Source organism: Branchiostoma belcheri, unplaced genomic scaffold (assembly GCF_001625305.1).
Source record: "Branchiostoma belcheri isolate BF01 breed outbred unplaced genomic scaffold, Haploidv18h27 scaffold84, whole genome shotgun sequence".
NCBI lineage: Eukaryota > Metazoa > Chordata > Leptocardii > Amphioxiformes > Branchiostomatidae > Branchiostoma > Branchiostoma belcheri.
In genome coordinates, this window is record NW_017804509.1 from 1,120,653 (window position 1) to 1,141,968 (window position 21,316).

The 21,316-nt window shown below is 40.8% G+C and overlaps 1 protein-coding gene across 1 annotated transcript in view; it reads right to left on the bottom strand.

Annotated features, from left to right (window-relative positions):
* Positions 1-20,089, bottom strand: part of LOC109486934 (USP6 N-terminal-like protein) — a 23,887-nt gene extending 3,798 nt beyond the window's left edge. Inside the window, exons 1-9 of the mRNA XM_019790840.1 lie at positions 19,971-20,089; positions 18,674-18,784; positions 5,881-5,954; positions 5,282-5,367; positions 4,707-4,746; positions 4,509-4,589; positions 4,016-4,123; positions 1,528-1,637; positions 1,063-1,177 (exon numbers count right to left, since the gene is read on the bottom strand). Coding sequence (XP_019646399.1) covers positions 1,063-1,177; positions 1,528-1,637; positions 4,016-4,123; positions 4,509-4,589; positions 4,707-4,746; positions 5,282-5,367; positions 5,881-5,954; positions 18,674-18,677 — 618 coding nt within the window. The 5' untranslated portion in view covers positions 18,678-18,784; positions 19,971-20,089. The remainder of the gene's footprint in view (positions 1-1,062; positions 1,178-1,527; positions 1,638-4,015; positions 4,124-4,508; positions 4,590-4,706; positions 4,747-5,281; positions 5,368-5,880; positions 5,955-18,673; positions 18,785-19,970) is intronic.
* Positions 20,090-21,316: the final 1,227 nt, after the last annotated feature.

Here is a 21,316-nt window from a genome sequence, read left to right on the forward strand (position 1 = left end):
CTACACCAGTGCATCTTGTGCTTGTTGTCCGTCAGGAGCACGGAGATCGCCCAGAACGCATCCTGGGGGAGGGGGGAAACATACGTAATGTACCATCCCCTAACACACAGTGTACCATCCCCTAACATACAGTGTACCATCCCCTATCATATGGTGTACTAACCCCTCCCCTACACTTGTGCATCTTGAGCTTGTTGTCTGTCAGGAGCACAGAGATCGCCCAGAACGCATCCTGGGGGGGGGGGCAAACATACGTAATGTACCTTCCCCTCACATACAGTGTACTATCCCCTATCATATGGTGTACTAACCCCTCCCCTACACCAGTGCATCTTGTGCTTGTTGTCCGTCAGGAGCACGGAGATCGCCCAGAACGCATCCTGGGGGAGGGGGGAAACATACGTAATGTACCATCCCCTAACACACAGTGTACCATCCCCTAACATACAGTGTACCATCCCCTAACATACAGTGTATCTTCCCTTACAATGTACCCTCCCCTACACCAGTGCATCTTGTGCTTGTTGTCCGTCAGGAGCACAGAGATCGCCCAAAACGCATCCTGGGGGAAAAACATACTTGTACATAATGTACCATCCCCTAACACACAATGCACCCTCCCCTACACCAGTGCATCTTGTGTTTGTTGTCCGTCAGGAGCACAGAGATCGCCCAAAACGCATCCTAAAGGGACCCAAACATACAAAATGTACCACCCCGACATACAGTGCACCATCCCCTAACATAAAATGTACCTCTCACTTGCAAAATATACCACGCCTTAGTTTAACTTTACTACCCTACCAACAATTTAAGAACCCCAACCCACAATGTACCACCCCCTTAGACACAATGTACCCTCCCCCAACACACAATGAACCCTCCCCTACAGAAAGATGATGAAATAAAACATGTTATTTACACGCCAAAAACAGTTACTCAAGCAACTGGATATGATTTGGGAAAACAAATCATATCCAGTTGCTTGTCATAGCTGTTTTTTTTTGTATCTTATTAAGTGGCTGTCTAAACCTTACTGACTTAAGTGTTGTAATTTCTCACCTCTTCGTTGAGGTACATCAGCATGAGAGCGGCAATTTCGCTCATCCCCTGGCAGTAACCAACTTCTGTGTTGTACATGGAGTAGGCTGACAGCACATGGAACAGGGCCTGTTGTCTGCAGCAGAACAACATATGTTACCATCCCTAAACACATAATGTACCCTCCCTAACACACAGTGTCCCCTCCCTAGCGCATAATGTACCCCCCTGGCAGTAGCCAACTTCTGTGTTATACATGGAGTAGGCTGAGAGCACATGGAACAGGGCCTGTTGTCTCGGGGAGAAAATGTCAACATTATCATCCACAAACTCAGCCATGTTTGGGATTGTGTTCTCCAGAACTCCAGTCTGAAGCTCTCAGAAAGGTGTCTGTCAGACATCGAAATGTAAGCTAGGTAAGAGACACTTTTGCGTAAAAGAAAATCCCTATATCGAAAATTTGCACAAGTTTGAAGCTTTACTCACTTGACGCCGTATCTGTCCCTGAACATGATGTGGTTTCTGTAGGTCCGGTTCACGTCGAGGTCGATCTGCCGCACGTCTGGCGAGCTGTTCCTCGCAGATACTCGCATTCTCTGTACAAAAATACACACGACACACATGGTAACATAATACTCACCTACAGTATACACACACAGTAATGTGATACCCTCAAACACACACACAGGCACGCGCACACACATACACTCACACACATGGTAACATGATACTCACCTACACATACAGAGTAACATGATACCCCAACACACACACACATGGTAATGCGATACTCACCTACACACACACACACATGCGAGCTGTTTCAACAGCTACTCGCATTCTCTGTGCAAAAATACATACATGGTAACATGATACTCACTCACACACACACACACACACACACACAGAGTAATGTAATACCCCAACACACACACAGGCCAGCTGTTTTGAGCAGCTACTCTCATTCTCCGCACATAGACACACACACAGTAACGTGATACACACACACACACACACGATGACACGATACCCTGTATATCCAGAACCGTGCCTATCTAGTCCTGAATGGGTCAGTGTTAGGATCAGCACGGTTCTGGACAGTCTCAGTGTATCCAAGAACGTAGATTTGCCTTGGGCAGGGTTCTGAATACTTTTACAATCAACATGGTTTCGAGAAACAATTTCATTTGCTCAACAACATTTGCACCAAAACCAGCCACGACTGTATTAATTTCAGCAACTCAATTTTTCTATACTGAATTTTTATAAAATGAAAAAGGTTCAGCCAAGAGCCCAAAAGCTGGAAACTGAGGTATGAGACCACCCTGTCAGTAAGAACTGAGGTATGATACCACACGCATAGGGCAGGCAGACCCAGAAACACCCAAACTAAAATCAAGCTTTTTTTTTTCCTTTTTGAGGCCACACCAATTTAATTTGTTGGTTCTCAGATTTTTTTTGAAAATATATCAAGCGACAGGGCGAAAAAAACGGTCTAGGCATCCTATTATGGCCCCAAATTAAATTGGTGTGGCCTAAAATTAAGCATTTTTTTCTGTTTGACTGAAAGTTTTTTGGTAATGTAATACACCAGGGGCTGAAACACCAGAGGCAGAGGCTGTTCAGGACTAGAAGAGAAAATTTGTCACATTTTTGACAACTTTCATGTCATCAGAGCTCAATTTCATACAACAGCAACAGTTTTCCAACAAAAATTTTTATTCAGAACGTTTTGGAACAAAATTGTATTCATTTTAATTTCAAGACATCTTTAAACAGGAACATACAATATCTAATGACACTTGCAGGGTTAGAAAAGGATTGGCTATAATGTTTGTAAAAGATTTCTATACACGTACTAGTATCTTTGCTAATTTCTACACTAAAGACTGTGAGCTTATTGTGGTGCAGAAGTGAAACACAGTGAGCTACTCTACTGGACTACGCTCTACAGCAATAATCAAGATGCAGATTTGTGCCTTCAAAGTAACAAAATCTTGAACAGATTGTTTTCTCAAAGAATAAAACATTTAACTGAGTAAAGTAAAAGAATTCAAACAAAACTTCTTGTTCTACAAAAAAAAATCCTAACAACTTTAAAGCAAAGCTGCAAGAAGAAAATCAAATCAAAAGAGGCAAATTTTTCAAGTTTAGAAAAGCCAGTCACTGGCTGGGGGAAACAAGAATTTAGAGAAGCCACCTGACTTCAAGGGAAGTGTCAAGGAAATGTTTAAGAAAAGTATCCAAGCAGTAGAGTCAAACTTGTGTGAAAATGCTGAAAATTTTCGGACAGATTTTGGAAAAGTTTCCGACAGGGAAAACGTTGAGAAATTTTGAGAGAGTTGACCAACCTCTGAGAGGGTCTGAAAAAGTCCACAAACTTCCCAGAAAGGTTTTAGAAGTTGTTTTAGCGATGATTGTAATGTAAGAAGGGGAAACGAAGGTCAAGCATCATCAGATATTGCCTTCCATGTTGCAGACGCCGTTAGTAAAGCGAAAAACGGTAAAACTTAAACAGACCTCGTACACGGTGGGCTGCTCGGGGCGCGGCGCGGAATTACCATAACCCTGGACCAATCACAAATCATCATGCATTATTCAAATCTCAATGGACCAATCACAAAGCAGCATGGATTATTCAAATCTTAATGGACCAATCATATCTATCATCATGAACTGCTCAAAACGTCATTTGACCAATCACAAATCAACATGGATTATTCAAATCTTCATTGCCTAATCACAAGTCAACATGGATTATTGAAATCTTAACTGACCAATCACAAATCAACAGTACTCAAATCTCAGCACAAATATCATCAGAGTAGTGAGTGAGCGTTGTTGGGATCCCAAATCGTCCTCTCCGACACCCCTGCTCGTTAAGTGGAATGTTCCAATATCAGACAGCTCTGACAAAAATCTGGAGCGTACCACTCTCCAGCAGGGGTATCAGGCAGTGTGTTTTTTACTGTACCTCATAGATGCCGTCCTGTTCCTGTTTGATCTTGGCAATGTCCAGCAGTCGCGACCACACCTCCCCGCGGAGAGAATGGGGGATTCCTTTGTAAACTCGTTTGTGCAACTGGAGAAAAAAACGGAAAAATTTTAATGTTTTCTGTGTAACAGTTATTATAGCGGCAACACTAACAAAACCTCAGATTTTTGTTGTAATTATGATGTAATTCTTTATTTTTCACCATACTTCTATGTTCAATGTTTCAAGGTTACCATTAAACTTATCATTACAGTTTAACAAATTATTATTTTTGTCTTTCATCCTACACTTGCTGCCATCGTGAAGATTTCTATTTTCCTCAGATTGTGAGGTTTTGCCAGCGTGAAGACAACATAAAAATACAGTGCTGTAGACACATATACATATAACAGGGAACAACAGTGCTTTCATATTCACAGTGTTTAGACTAAAACTTCTGGTGGTTGGAATTATGCAAGGTTTCACCCCTAACCTTGTCTGAGTTGACGTATTTGTCCCAGTTCTTCAGCATTTTCAGCCATTTGGGAACCCGCTCCACTTCCAGTGTCTTCAGCTAGGGGGCGATAGTGAGAAGGGAACACTGCTTTAGGGGGACGTACTTGTGTATCATCATGGAGGCAGAAAGAGACTAACAATAAACACACAAAGCACAAATGAAGTTTTTTCCTACCTTCTCTTCTTTCACATCTCTCTCTGGCAGTTCTTTTGTGCTGCAGAAACAACAGAAAACTTGATGTCAGTCTGCATAAAAACTTCTATTTATAGACGTCATTCAAAACCCAAAACGAGATTACCTCCAACATTTATCCAGTAAGTATAGTTTAAGTTGCCTAGTATGTGTATTGTTTACCTGATGTTTGACAAATTCATGAACGCATTATAATGTCGGGCGGCAAAATGCATCACAGGCAGTCTTGATGTAAAGTTTGCCCAAATTTTGTGGCTTCTATGCAACTTTTTCTAACCCTCAGTAGCCTGGAATGAGGAAGATTTTACAATAATTCTAGAAACATCTATGGTCAAAACTGGCAAGAACCAACTTACATGGTCCGTAACAGTTGACTGTTATAAGGGTTCTTGTTTATTTGTCTGTTTACTTACTGCATGAAGCCATATCTGTCCGTTATCTTGTACACGATGAACGTTTGTTTGTTTGTTTGTTTGTTTACTTACTGCATGAAGCCATATCTGTCCGTTATCTTGTACACGATGAACGTTTGTTTGTTTGTTTGTTTGTTTACTTACTGCATGAAGCCATATCTGTCCGTTATCTTGTACACGATGAACGTCTCGTCTTCCCACGCGTCAATCTCCGCACCCTCCTCTCTCCCCTGTCAATCAAAGTCACATGACTGTTACCATGGCAACAACTTTCATCAACAGCATTCATATAAACAACATGAGAATATGATGAAAGATCTTTTGTGCAAATGCTGTAAATGTGGTTCAAACTAAATGCGTTTTGCATATTTTTGCCAAAACTAGAATTTCTTCCACTGTATCCTAAATCATGCTTTATCCAGAACCAAGCTCAGACACGGTTCTGGACAGTCCACGTGTATCCAGAACCATGCTTGGGGCAAATCTACATTCTTGGATACGCGGAGACTATCCAAAACCGTGCCTGATCCTCACCCTAACCCATTCAGTCAAAGAACTAGATCCATACATTTCTTGATATGATTAATGCTTTGTCATTATTTCAGTATGTACGTAGCAATAACAGAAAACACAGAGAGTTTGATGCCATATTTTCTGTATGTATCCTGGAAAAGTTTGATGTGATGTTTTTCGATACCGTTATCTGACAGCAATGTTTAGTTTGTCCATATTTCAGTACGTACCCTGTCATATTTGTCCACGATATCTGCCCTCTCCGTAGCCGCACGATCCAGCGCGCTTCTCTCATACTCTGCAGCTGCAGAAATACACACAAAACAGGACAGTTTAGTTCACCTGCAGTACACATGCTAGCCAACAGGGGGCATTCCTGCACTGCTACACGATCCAGCGCGCTTCTCTCATACTCTGCAGCTGCAGAAATACACACAAAACAGGACAGTTTAGTTCACCTGCAGTACACATGCTAGCCAACAGGGGGCAGTGCTACACTGCTACACGATCCAGCGCGCTTCTCTCATACTCTGCAGCTGTAGAAATACATGTACAAACCAGTTAACATGCAGTACACAAACTAACCAACAGGGGGCATTGCTACACTGCTACACGATCCAGCGCGCTTCTCTCATATTCTGCAGCTAAAAAAACACAAAACAGGAGAGTTTAATTCACCTGCAGTACACAAACTAGCCAACAGGGGGCACTGCTGCACTGCTACACGGTCCAGCGCGCTTCTCTCATACTCTGCAGCTGGAGGACAAAACAGGGCGGTTTAGTTCACCTGCAGTACACATGCTAGCCAACAGGGGGCAGTGCTACACTGCTACACGGTCCAGCACGCTCCTCTCATATTCTGCAGCTGTAGAAATACAACAGGGCAGGACACGTCAGTCAAAACAGTTTTGTTCACCTGCAGTATACAAACCAGCAAACAGGGGGCCTCGCTACACTGCTACATGTCAACATGATTACAAATCTGTTCAGTCCGACACACTAGATCCAGCGGGTTTCTCTCATACTCTGTAGCTTAGGGAACACACGACAGTTTAGTTCAACTGCAGTATACAAACTAACCAACAGGGGGCCTCGCCTCACTACATGTCACCATGATTACAAATCATTTTTCCTGTTCTGGCCTGCAACAGTCTGATAACCAAGGGCAGTTTGACCTTGACTTGGACAGGGAGTATGACCTTGACTTTGATCAAAACACCAGATCTGGAACCAGCTGTCAATCAAGTAAAATCAAGTGAACTATCAACACTGAAAGGAAAGGCACTACGTATACGTATTTCGCCCCTCAGTCAAGGGATCCTGGGCCCTACCATGGTTTGGGTTGGCGTTAGGAAGAGCATCCAGCCTAAAAGATCCTGCTTCAAAAAGACTTGCACTTGATGAAAGCACGTCTAACCCCCAGTTTTTATAGCACGTTTTTGCCACACTGGGCTAAGTACAATTTTTGTACAGGTCGTCCTCTATTCTATTGAAATTACAATATTTGCATATAATGGTCACCATACAGGACTCATTATGAGTCATAGATATACAGTATGCAGGTAGTACATGTATTTCCAGCCCTGAAATGTCCATAAAATCACCACATCTTTATTGACAAATCGACACGGCAGTTCTCTATACCATATACGGTTAAACTGAGGAAGGTGACAGACTGTCATCGAAACGTCGGCTGAATAAAAGGCTTGGTTGTGTGAAAAGAGCCTCTTTACTCCCATCTTTGTTGACAAATCAACACACTGCTGCAGTTCTCAACTTCAGAAAATCAACAGCTCTGTTCATTATACGATTCCCAGGAATGGTTTTATGAATACGTTAAATCAATATACCTGTCAGGACTCGAAATCCATGTTTGAGAATAGGTGCACTGGTACACCCAATCTAAAACATTGGGTGCACAAAAAATAATTATGCTTCATTTCGAAAGAAAAATACATTAACAAAGATCTTGTTATCATTCTGACACCTACATGTCAACAATACTGTAAAGTACAATACATTGAATATTTTGAAATAAGTAAACCTATGAAAATATTTGTGTACATTGGTGCATCCACATTAAAAATTGAGTGCACAGCTCCAGTTTTGGGTGAACTAAGGTGCACATGCACCCAGTATTTCCAGCCCTGCCCGTTCTCTATTCGACCCTTATTGCCCAAACCAGATTTCTGATAGTCCATCGATTCTGAGGACGAAAAATCTGATAAACAAAGTCTTGACTTTATTCTCTCTGAAAATGGGAGAGAATTTGCATAAAATCCATAAAACGGAACAGAAAAATCTTTACAAACGATGTTTATTTGATAAGTACAAATGTTTCAGGAATTGAAACAGATGAGACCAAAATGACAGGGTAAAAACCCTGCAGCGAGTCGATAGCCAAATCACCAATAACAATCAGGCACTGCCTGATGCAGGTCTGTAAATACAGGGTGCATGTGCACCTTAGTGCACCCAAATTTGCACCAGTGCACCCAAATTATTAATAGTATGCAGGATATTCTTGGCATCTAAGTGTCAGAAAAATAATAAGGACCTATAACTAATATATCGTGTTTATAAACCTGCATTTCTCCTGCAGTCTCTTAGTGTCACTGATGAAAGGTAGTAGATACTACCTGAAATGTCTGTTTCCTAAACCATATCCAGTTGCTTAAGTAACTGTTTTTTGGCATATCTTATTACCTGGATGTCTAACCTTTATAGAAGTATATCAGGACTACATGTTACAAGAAAAAAAAAGCATTTTGAGCCCTGCAGAAAGACCTTGGGGCACCCAAAATCCCTGATAACCGACTGTACAGTAACTACCATTGATTTTGCCATTACAGAACATCACACACAAAAATCGCACCATGTCCGTTACCATGGCAAAATCATGTCACCATGGTTACCAGGTTATCACCACGGTTACGGGCATGACAGACAGCGACGGCTTACATGTATCTTCAGACATTCTCCAGATGTCTCCAGACTCACACTTAAGGCGATGTCTTGACATGGAAGGCCTCTTATCAGTAAGAAGACATAGTGTTATTCCCAGACACTTGCTACAATTTAAGCCCATATACATGTATATATGGGGGCCTGCATGGGGGGGTCCTGACAAGACTCAAAATTTTGAGAACCGGCTATGTATTATGCTACAGACATGTGCTACAAAGCACATATGTATACATGGGGGCCTGCATGGGGGGTCCCGACAACACTCTTCGCTAAATTTTGAGAGCCAGCTACGTATTACGCTACAGTAGTGATTACGCTTTACGATAAATTCCAAGTGGCTACAACGCATCACGTAGAATTAAAACGCGAAATACACCAATTACGCTCTACTTTGAATTAGAGCGGTCCATCTACTTCCCCCTTATAATTGCCAACATATACACAATTTGTTTACCTCCTTTAAAAGAAACAATTAAATTTTATCTGCTTCACTGAAGCGTAAATAACTTCTGAGACCATCCCTGATGACCTTGAGACTGTGATGATGAAGTCACGAGTGTGTCTTATCCTTCAAGGTCACTGAACCAGACTTATCTTCAAACACCACACTTACCCTCAAGTTTAAACTTATCCCTCAAGGTCACTGAATTGAGACTTATCTTCAAATACCACACTTACCCCCAAGGTCAAACTTATCCCCAAGGTCACATTCCTTCCAACCCACACAAATACCTGAAACATCTTCTTCTAGCAGGGATCACATTACTTTCTTTGTTGCCAGAAATGTGCTCTTCATAATGATACTGTAAATCTTAAAATTTTGCGGCAGTTTTATTTTTGCAGTTTTTGTGGTGACATTTTCTCCACCATCAATTCATGACAATGCAAATTTGCATATCCGATGTATTAAACCTCATGTAATTATAACGTTAAAAATTAAAGCACCACGAAAACCTCATTTTACCTCCTATCACAAATCTAAAACTTCCCTACAAAAATGAATGGATGGGATGTTACATAAAAATCTGCCCAAGGGAAGGTACATACAATGTAACGTTACTATCAGCTATCTAAACAACATTACGCTTCCTTCAATCATAATTTTTCTTTGAAAGTCTACCTGCTTCACAATATAAAATGTTAACTGCCACTTTTTCTGCACATTTTTGGTTGTAGGTTGTTTGAATCAGTTCTAAGGTCAAATGTTCTGCCTGTAACACATGCAGTGACCTTCACCCCCCAAGGTCACAGAACCAGATTGGTCCAGTTTGCGCTGAATGTGTGATCTGTCATCCTGCTGACAGCAAGGTCAGACGACCTTGAAGTCCTTTGTCCTTGGAATTTACATGAATAGAAACACACAGAAGAACAGATAGAAAAGCCCAAAACACTGTTCCAGCCCTAGGATAAAGTACCAAACCAGTGATGTTAAAACCAAGCCTCAGCACATCAGCAGAACATACTGCACCTGCGCGAAAATAATGTATTGTGCATAGCACTTCAGCAGAACGTGTCATATAAGGTTGTATTCGCGCATATAAGGTTAACACCCTGTCTGTAGTGTCCAAATGTTGTGTTGGAAAAGATATCTTCTGCAACAAGCAAAATACTGATGCAATGTTGACCAAAAATCTTTCAAAAACTGTGTATAAGGTTAACACTACGTCTGTAGTTTCCAAATGTTAAGTTGGAAATAAAAGATATCCTCTGCAACAAGCAAAATTCTGATGCAACGTTGACCAAAAATCCGACAAAACCCGTGACAAACCCGGGTTTTGCGCAGGCGCAGTACGTTCTGCCGATGTGCTCCAAGCTGCAATGTTTAATGCATTACACCCAGCTGCAAACTCTCCACAATCCTGGATTCAATAATCTGTAATTTCCCATAAAAATCAGTGTGAAACTGCAGTGATGATAGAATCCCCACTCAGGGAGCTGCGGCCTGGGCTAATTATGCTGCTAATTATGCTGCTAATTACCGCTGATAGTCGTTAGAACAGGGCAAAGTGGCTAATTAACATCACACATCTAATTATGGACAGGAACAACCCAATAATGGACCAGTAGGGGGAATAAACCTGCTGTTTTTTGTACCATACATTTTTTACATATTGTGTTTACCTACTTCTATGTACATGTCTAGTTCATTATGAAGAAGAACAGTAAGGTTTATAATAAGGTTTTCCTGATACTTTACTGTATTTCAATTACGTTGTGCTCCCCAAAGTTTTCTGTGCACCTAAATACATTTCTAGAGTAGTACTATATAGTAGTAGTAGTAGTAGTAGTAGAGTAGTAGTAGTGGTAGCAATAGTAGTACTAGTAGTAGTAGTACTAGTAGTAGTAGTAGTAGTAGTAAGCCTTTATTTAATCTCGATACACTTGTTTGGTCAAACATACGGCTTTTCAACAAGGTCGAGGGTGAGGGCAGGGTGAGGGTTAGGTGCATCTATCCTCAAAAATGAATTCTCAAGTCCTTGTTGTATACATATGCAAGCATATAACAGAGTCCTTGTTGTACTTTCCACCCTATGATCTGCTTGGAGCATACATGTACATGACACCTGGCTCCCAGCCAAAGCTTTTGGCTTGTAGCTGATCTGTAATAGTCAGTCTCCTGGGGACACAGTACATATGTACAGGTCTGGGGAACAGTAACATCAGCAGAACCTTGCACAGTTTTCCATGGATGTTTGGTCAATGTTACCCTGAGTGTCAGCCTGTTTAGCTTTCGTTAGCGGATCGTGGGGAGCAGACAAAAGCCAGAAAGGCTGACTAAAAAGGCTGAGACCACTCAGGCTAGATCACAATTGCATTAGAATTTTGCTTGTTGTACATGTAGATGATATCTTTTCCAACATAACAGCTGGAAACTACAGACTGGATGTTAACCTTCCATATGCGAATACAACCTTATATGAGACGTTCTGCCGAAGTGCTATGCAAATACATTACGATCCGCGCAGTATGTTCTGCCAACGTGCTTGGTACAGTAAAGATTGTGGTGGACTGTAGTAATCATGTTAGCTGGGAACTCTTACCACAAATCTCATCAACTTCACACATGAACCTGGCAGCTGGTTTAACACCACATCAATACAAGACCTGAAAATGCACTCAATCAATCAAACTGCAAGAACCAGGGCAGATGCATGGCGGCTGTAGCCATGTCCCTCCAGGATGTTCTGTTTTCTACCAGTGCTCTCCAGTCAGTTCTGCTGACCCCAAAACTGTCCAACACTTTGAAAACGCACTAAGGGAGAATAAAAATACAAACATCCCCTTTCCAAATTTCTGGGACGCACTCATGCACTAGGGCTCCAATTTGAGGTGCACAAAAGTACACAAACATGGTTCACTGGCCCAGACATGACCTCACAACATGTGCAGTTAGTGGTTCTACATATCTACTCACTACACCACAGGATTTCCCCTTAAATTAAAAACAGCCACGGAAAGATACAATCTATACTGTAATAACTTGCAGACCTATTATAATAGCTATTACAGTAAAGTGGTCTTTATGGGCTGGTGGCCTTCTTGTGCAGGTTGCTTAATCATGCCTGTGCCTTATGATCAGGAAAAGTGGCTGTTATGACCAGGTGGCCAGAGAGAAAAAGTGGCCACCTAGCCGCGTTTGACTTTTTTTCCCACCAACACAAATCAACTTTCATTCCAAAACTTTGCAAGGAAACTGATGAAATGATTTGGTACATGTACATTGTACTTGAATTCATGTATGTGGTGTAACAGTGGGGGGTTTATAGGCGCTACCAACTGATCTGGCAAACGGGTCTAGACCTTTTAGCCGAATGGTTAGAGCATCGGGGTTGTGAGCTGGTGCCCGGATTTGGCGTGGGTTCGATCCCCGGCCCGGGACCAGGAGTGTCTTTCTGTTTCTACTCTCCTAGTTCTTACGCAGTGCTTGACGTGGCGCAGTAATATGTGGGTCAGCGGTGTGGGAAAAATCAGCCACTTTTGGTCCAGTCAGGACAAAAGGTGGGCAGACAAAAGGCTGACGTACCATACAGAAGGCACATAAGGGTTCAAAAGGGTTAAACTATGGGCTGAAGAGGGTTAAACTATGGGTTCAAAAGGGTTAAACAAAGGGCTGAAGTGTTATACAGAACAGACAAGTGTTCTGTGATGTCAAGTGGTGGAACTGAGTGGTTAGTCTGGACAGGAAAAGCTGCGGTCTGGTCTGGTCTGGTCTGGGTAGGAGAAGGGTTTGAGAGATATTTCCAACTCTTCTCTGTATGTAGGGGGTGTCTATGGGGAGGGGGGGTCCACTAGGCACATAGGGGGGTCCACTAGTGTACATGTGCGTTCCATAGGCCTCCAAGCTTAAGCACAGTGCATTATTTAATTTGACGCAAAATTTTTGCCACCCATTAATATAATGATTATATAATGATTACCTGTACATTTAATTCTCAGAGCAGATTACTACAAAGGCCTGACTACGCCTTACGAAAAGTGACATGCAGGCCCTCAACTACATCTGAAATCTCTCAGGAACATTTTGACTCCAACAGCTGCAGTTTTCATGGTCCGCTGCTCAGAACAGCCCGCTCTGTCAGTACCCAAATATCAAGGTCATCAGAGACTGGAACAAAGAACCTTCAGACAGAAACACTGGGGTCAGCTGAAGGTCAGCCAGGTCACGACCTTTGGTATCTGTCAAAAAGAGGTCGGTAAGGTCACGACCTTGCCCTCTATGTGGGAGGTCTGAGGGTTGGAACAATTTTTTATAGATCACACAAAAAATTACAAATTTGGGGAAAGTCCCTCTGATTACAACCTCCAAGCCCATACTTGCAAAATTGCATCACCTATAACTTCTGAGTCTATCCCTGCATCACCTATAACTTCTGAGCTGATCCCTACATCACATTTATCTTCCGAGCCCAATCCAAGAGAGACAGAGAGAGGGAGAGAGGGAAAGAGAGAGAGATTATTAAATCGAAAGATTTTTAATGAAAACACAAATAAAGAAATACAGATGACGGCTCAGCCCATCCCTACATCACATTTAACTTCCGAGCCCATCCCTACATCACATTTAACTTCCGAGCCGATCCCTACACCACTTTCCCTCCTATTTTGAATCCTAACCATCTCCCAGGCCAGTTTGACCTTTGTTGACCCCCAGGTCGTCCATCCATCTCTGTGACCTCTACACAAGCGTTCTGTGACCTTCATTCTTCCCTACACGCGACCTTTGCCCTTAATTACAGCCGGCCCATCCATCCCAGATACAATAGCAGGGCACAACTCAGAACTGGAGCACTGACAACTCGGCCTACCTACATGTACAAAACATATACTCATACATGTAACGTTACTAAACATGTATACATACATGTACACATACTACAAGCAGAAAATCCCTATGTACCTACAACATTGTACAAAATATAACACTGTACATATACTACAACCAGAAAATGCCTACAACATGTAAGCAGTTGCAACCAGCTACAAGAGCAGAGCAGCTAACTGGGCCACTGAAACCTGGGCCTACCTACAACAATTTTACACGTACATGTACAAAACATGTACACATACTACAACCACATAACTTAAAACTGGGCCTATGAACATGTACATTGTACAACATTGTACCTACGTATACATTGCACAACATGTACACATTGACAAACTAGTACACATGCATGCTACTACAACCAGGTACACACAAAACTGGGCCTACGTACAGCATGTACAAAACAGGAACATGTACAGAAAATGCTAGCCTGATTGAACATTGCTTTTCGCCGGCTCCCTACATAGTTAGTACGTAGGGTGGGCAGCTCCTTGAGCATTGAACAGAGAGCTTGGGTTTCACAGGCTAAGAAAATGCCATATGCATGTACACATTCACATACTACATGTACAACTATAATATAACTTACAAGAGTACAGCCAGAAAACGTATAACAGGATGTACCTAGATATGTACAACATGTACATTTGAGTACTATGTTTACAACATGAGCTATGTACAACATCATGTATTACGACTTCAAAATCTATCCAGTTGCTTGAGTAACAGTTTTCTTGTGTATCTCATCACCTGGATGTCTAACCTTCATCAACACTGTCTAATGTACACTGCCTGACTGTATGTTGTGTTCCCATGTGTATGTGTTTCATTGTTTGTAGAAATACAATCAGTCGTTATTTTGATGTAAATAATTAATGAACCTGTCAACTATTATGGCCCTATTTCAAACGTGTCAGACAATGTAATTGTAATGTACACTAAAATCCTATTGTATGATCTCTGTAAAATATTTTCTAGTCATGATATTCAATAAAACAGAAATATATAGACTAGAAATCATTGGTATTGTCAAAATGTGTTGGATCGAAGAAACAACTCACATTCATGACAATATGCATAAACAGACATAAATCACAGGACCCCCCCCCCATACAGACCCTTCTAACTCCCCCTGCACCTGTTCTACAGTGATGTCACTACCCCCTGCAGCTGTCCAGTAATGATACAGCACCCCCCTAGATAATACAGACCCCCCCCAAGTTGACACATGCGCGAATACTGTTGACAGACAGACATATATACCTCCTTACAGTATGTGTACAGTACACTACAGTACTTATAGTTATATACTAGTATTGTGCATGTAAGCTTGTATTTCCAAGAACCACCGTAGACTGGAACTCGTTGCCACCAAGCACAGTTGGGGCATCATCACTAGAAAGCTTTAATTCTTCAAATAACTCCTGCCTGCAATTAACTGTGCAAAGATTTGCTTCATACTAACCACAAAATCAGACCCCTGCAAATATAAACAAATTTACAGTACAAAAGATAACATTAGAAACACACTTCTTAGGTTGGTAATCCATTTTTAGGTTCAAACTCAGAAATTTTACTGTTAATAAGGAAGTGTCAGATTTGAAGTGTAGAGTACACACACATTGCAACATGGTTAGTACAGTCATTACAGTTGCCACACTTAAAACTGATACATCATCATCTATATTACATAACACAACATGGTACTTTTGTAATATTGTATCACGACATTCTTTTGTAGCCATATCAACCTACAGAACACATTAATGGCTACAGTAACCAGTTATGTCAACACACTCTGAAATATACCAGTGTACAAAATACTTTTTTGAACCAGGTTGCCCAGTTGGCAACCTACGGCAAAAATTAGGTTGCCCATCAGAATTTTAGGTTGCCCCATGGCCACCTACAAGTTACTTTCCTCAAATTAAGTAATGTTACATACATAAGCCTTTGACAATATATTTCTAACAGCCTTAAGTAATTCAACTGATTACCTGAAATTAAAAAGCATCTGCCGGCTACAGTGGTGAAAGCCAAGTGGGCATGATTTCATGATTTCACTGTATACCAACTAAAAAAACAGGGGCTTTTGGAATCCAACTTTCTTACCCATTCCATAACACACATGGGTTTAGAAAGTGTTGTTTATATAACAACATGTGATTACAGGTTTCTTTATTTGTAAATATTTACATCACAGCTATGCCTGGGTATCATTATTTGCTACACATCCTGGTTTGGAACCATTTGGGGCCATTCGGGATTTCAAAAGAAAAAACAGCTTAAAAGTTTTCATTTACAATGTTCTATGTACTACTACTAGTATAATTCTGACATTTGGGGCTACTTCAATGGTCTAACATTACCCATTAGTGCACCACATTGCATACCCTACATTCCAAACTATTAGTATATATTACCGTAATACCTCAACTTTTCCTTATATACATAGAGATTGGACTTCAAAAATTCTACTTAAAATTTCTGTTGGTATCAACAGTACTGAAACTTTTTGCTCACAAGAACATGATCATGAACAGCTACTAGTAACTACAATGTAGTATTTGATCTGTAACATCCCAGGTTGTCCCCCGGGGTGTTTCTGTCCCCCCTCTCCTTATAAGGTAACCCCTGAGGTGCCCTGTGGTGCTAACCACCCCTGCCTGTGAGTGGTTTGACCCAACAGACTGTGATCTGCACCTGTGTGTACCTTAGGGACAGTCTGGATCATTATCACAACTGCACCTGCTTCCAAACATGCTGACTTTCCTTCCACCTCAGGCAGGGGTGACTAACAACCAGGCTTTTAGCTAGGATTTTTTTGTTGGGTGTTCATTTTTTTATTGTACGCAGCAAAGACGCACAGTGTGCGACCTTTTTAGGGGGGCTTTTTTGATATTCATAATTCTCTCAAACACAACTTTCTGCATTTTGAGGAATTTGAGTTTTTTCCTTCAGTAAACCATCATTTTTGTATGCTGAAAGGAGGCATGTGTGCATGGCAGGGGTTGGAAGTGGAAAAAATAGGGCGTCTTTTGTCCTACCAAAAAGTAGGGCGTCCAATTTCTTACTATTTTCAGTACAGGGCGTCCAAAAGACACCCTGGACACCCCCTAGCTAAAAGCCTGCTAACAACAGAGAGACCACTTCTGCACTGTTACACTGAGTACGGGACATAGTGAGTGTGAGTGAGTGAGCGTGAGTTACAACTGGGCCTATTTATCACCTACAACAACCAGAGAAGCCTTGCAACTGGAGTTACATGTGCCTACAACGTGTACTACATGTACTACCACAGTTCTGAAACAAATAATTGATTTGTGACGTGGCATTTCAGTACCTTTTGGAACTATTAAATTTAGGAACTTTAGAAACCACATTACGATATCCTTAGGACTCGCTTCATGCAATTGGGGAAGTTATATTACACTATAGTGGGAATAGAACGGAGGTTGTGGAGAGGGCCTAGCTTTAGTCTCCAGCCAAATCATCCCACAGACAATACAACAACCCGAGTTACTCTAACCTAAATTTGTACATGTAGAAGAGAACAACACGGCTTCCCTAGGATTGATAGGAATTATCAGACACGTTATACTATAAACACTGGGACTAGAACCCATGTTGTGGAGACCCAGACACCCCTCAGACAGATCTACAAACTCTCAGCTTCTCTCACCTCCATGTGGAACAAGCTTCCCACCATGCACCAGGCTGGGTACAGGGCGGATTGTTTACTCGGACATGTCCGTTGTTTACTCTGACCTTATCACAGAAGTAAACAAGACAACAACCAGGCCCACACGTGGCAAATCACGATGATGATAAAACTGTTCAACCAACTCTAGATCTGTTTCATGCACTGAACACTTTTAACTGGCTTAGGGAGCATTTTGGCACCAACTTTATATTGGCTTTTCAAAATAAAAACTTAGGCAGCAGCAAAAGAGTCATGCAGCTTTCAGATACAAAAGGCAGGTCAAGGAAAGTTACTTGTTTTTTTCATTCTCACGTTATAATCAAATGTATTTTTCCACTTTTAAAATCCAATGGTTCTCATTCTGAAAAATAAAATCAAACACTATATGCTAATGATGGTGGTGTATTATACTGAAAGGCAGTTATACTGGCTATACAGATACAAATGGGTCATTGTGTCAACCAGATACCTTCCTGATACTATTATATATATAAGCTCTGTATGTTGTCTGGTCCACTCCAGTTTAGGATTGACTGTCTGTCGTAACAAGTCGCGACGTCAGCGCGTGTTTATGAGTCAACACGAGTCACACGGCGAACAACTCAGCGTGAGAAACCCACGTTATGGACAAGCCAAGCCTTCGGCAAACACACACACACCCTACCACTTACCGTACTGAGTTTTTATAGTATACAGTTTCAGAGACCCACTATAAAATTGCTACAGAAGTCAGGGTTCGAAATACTTTGCTGTTTTCTAGTAACTTACATTATAACATTTATGACATAAATGTAGATGAGATGTTGTACGTTTTGTTTTTTTTTTGTTCTAGAAGCTCGAATTTTACCCTACCCACTACACATGGATATTTCCTACCTGAGAAGACATTTTTTATTTTGTGATTGTGTTTTTTTACTCTCATTCTTTATGTTTTTTTAGTATAAGCAACTGCGCTTATTGCATAATACTGACTATAACTAACTATATTGTATAGTATATGTGAATAAAAAAAACATACAAGACTTACTCATTGTGACTGTGAAGGGCCCATTCTGTCAGCTGCAGCTCAAATTTCACTTCAACTTTCTTTGGCACAGTTTCTCCTGGCAGGGAACAAGCTTCATCTTCTCCTCAGCATCTATGGGAAAAACAGATTTTTCATCACAATCTGTTTCTTTTTCTATGATTTCTGCTCAGACCCATTTCTGAGATTATCGTACATGTTAGTTATCACAATCACTATCATTTACTATACGAATCATTTGGCAGAGGCCTGTGAAAAACTATAAACAATAAGGTTTCAAGCCTCCCCTGGCATATTTGTCCATTTTATCATTTGATTATGTATTTCTTTGTATAAGTGTAAATAAACAAATCACATCAAATCAGTTACAAATGAGCTGTAAACGTTACATTTTGACATAAGAAAAGAAGGGTAATTTGGAAGGGAAAAGAGTTATGCATCAACCATTTACATTGTCATTAAGAACATAATTTACCAATGTTCAACTTGGGATTGTCACAAAGTACTAGTATTAGGATAGGATCCGATAGTAAACAGTTTAATGTAACAATTGTATTTTACATATTAAATTCATTTTAGACTGACTTTTCTTTTACTGATGTAAATAAGAAAAATAACTTTGTCTTCAAGAATATCTATTGAAGACTACACAGTTTGGGTTGTGTTCTGCCTGATTTGGAAAGTAATAGATATATATAAATCTGTCACATTTAACAAGAGTCAATACAATTAAGGGTGGGACCAAACTTGCAGAATAATAGTCGAATTCTCGAAATTAGAAACGCAAACACACACGAACGAACTAACCAACTTCCTGCTCCATTCTTGTGAAGTTCAGGTTCAAACTTCAGGCTATTTTCCTGTACCCAAGTAAGGGTAAACTTCTTTCCAGTTGACGAAATTCCAAATACGACGTTTCCCTTCCAGACCAGACTGGTTTACTGTTCACTTCTGTCGATACTTTTGTAAATATAATTATAACGTCAAAGCTTCTGGAATGCTGTCTTTATTTGGAAATAATGTGGGTACAGGTACATTTCCTGTAGGTGTCAGATCTGGAGGTTTTTCGTCCAGAATTGGTGTAAAAATCGGTAGAGAAAAGTGAAGAATTTTGCCCAAATCGGGGGTTAGAAAATTTTGAACTGTGCCTGGGGTCATACAGAGGGACTAAACTCACTACAGCCGATTTGGAGGAAACTTCGACAAACACAACCCCCAAAAACACGCCCTAACGTCGCAAATTAACCCTAATTTTCGTACCTGAGCTAGCTGATAGTACAGACAGAGTGTCCAGACGTACCTTTGTGGGCTGCGAGCGGTGAAAATCCGTGAATTTTGCGCGAAAAGTGCGGAAAGTCGGACCTAGACAGGAAGTTAGCGGCACTTTGGGAGGGGTGCGAGACTGACCTTTCAACTTATGCTAATTAGGGGACCGCGGGGCATGATGGGGGATCTCGGAGCGCGGGAAAAGCCGAAAAAAAATCGTCTGCAAATTTTTTCGAACACAGACGACAGTCAGAAGAAAATTACGTTAAATTTTAACTTTTCTGATGCCTCTACAAGATCCAAGACATTCCAACCAAGACTCTAAGTGTATTGAAAATGGCACACGAAGTTTACTGACTGGTGAAGGTGAGTGAAAGAACCGTTTTACGTGATATCAAAGACATTTCTGATCATTTCTGTGCTGTGTAAATGTCCTTGGTGATATAGAAGATAGAATTACTCAAGTACATCGTCGATCCTGTCTTCAAATCGAATAGACAGACGTTTATTTCCAGCTAATCGAATAAATAATCATGTTTTGAATATTTACCGCCCTATCCATACAGTTTTCCCCCTGGTTTTCCTGTTGTTGACATCTTTACTCCGAATTTGACTATCGTCCTGGTGAGACTGCGCTTCCTAGCGGTCGACTCGTTCATTGCACCAGACTTTAATATTATTTTTTGACATGATGGTGTCATGTTCCTCACTTAACTAACTCTGTTCTTCAGGGACCAGGTCAACACCAAGTTGATTTCCTGGGTTACACTTTAAGTTTAATACACACTTTTAAAAGTTGGCCAGTGTTTATCAAAGAAGGTATTTTTTTCTTCTTCCTTTTCACATTTTATGTCATGCCATGATCGAGTCACTTTATTCCCTCACCATTTACCATCATGATCATTTTGATGTCTACTCCTCTGCAAATTAATGCATCTTTCTTGTACTAATACCATCCTGAACTTCTTTTTTCTAACCATTTTAGTTTTGTTGAAAAAAATTATTGATATTGATGCCAATTTTATCTACTGCTTGTTATTGATTATTATTGAAACTTTGCAGTTATGTAATATGTATAAAAGTTTCTTTTCAACTATGTATGATGTGACATTGTCATTCTTTTCTCCTCATTTTCTTCTTATCCTTCAAATGTAAACATGAGGTCACCAAATAGTAAATTGGAGACACAATTAAGTTACTGCAAGAAAGAAGAGATAGTCATTAAAATCAAGCTACACTGTACGTAAGAAAATTCAAACTCTACTACTGGATCAGTTAACGGATTTATTTCCGGACGTTTCGAGTGACATCCATCATTCTTCTTCAGCGTCACAAATGAACAGAGAACCGATTCACTCTTATATACAAGTAACTAGAAAA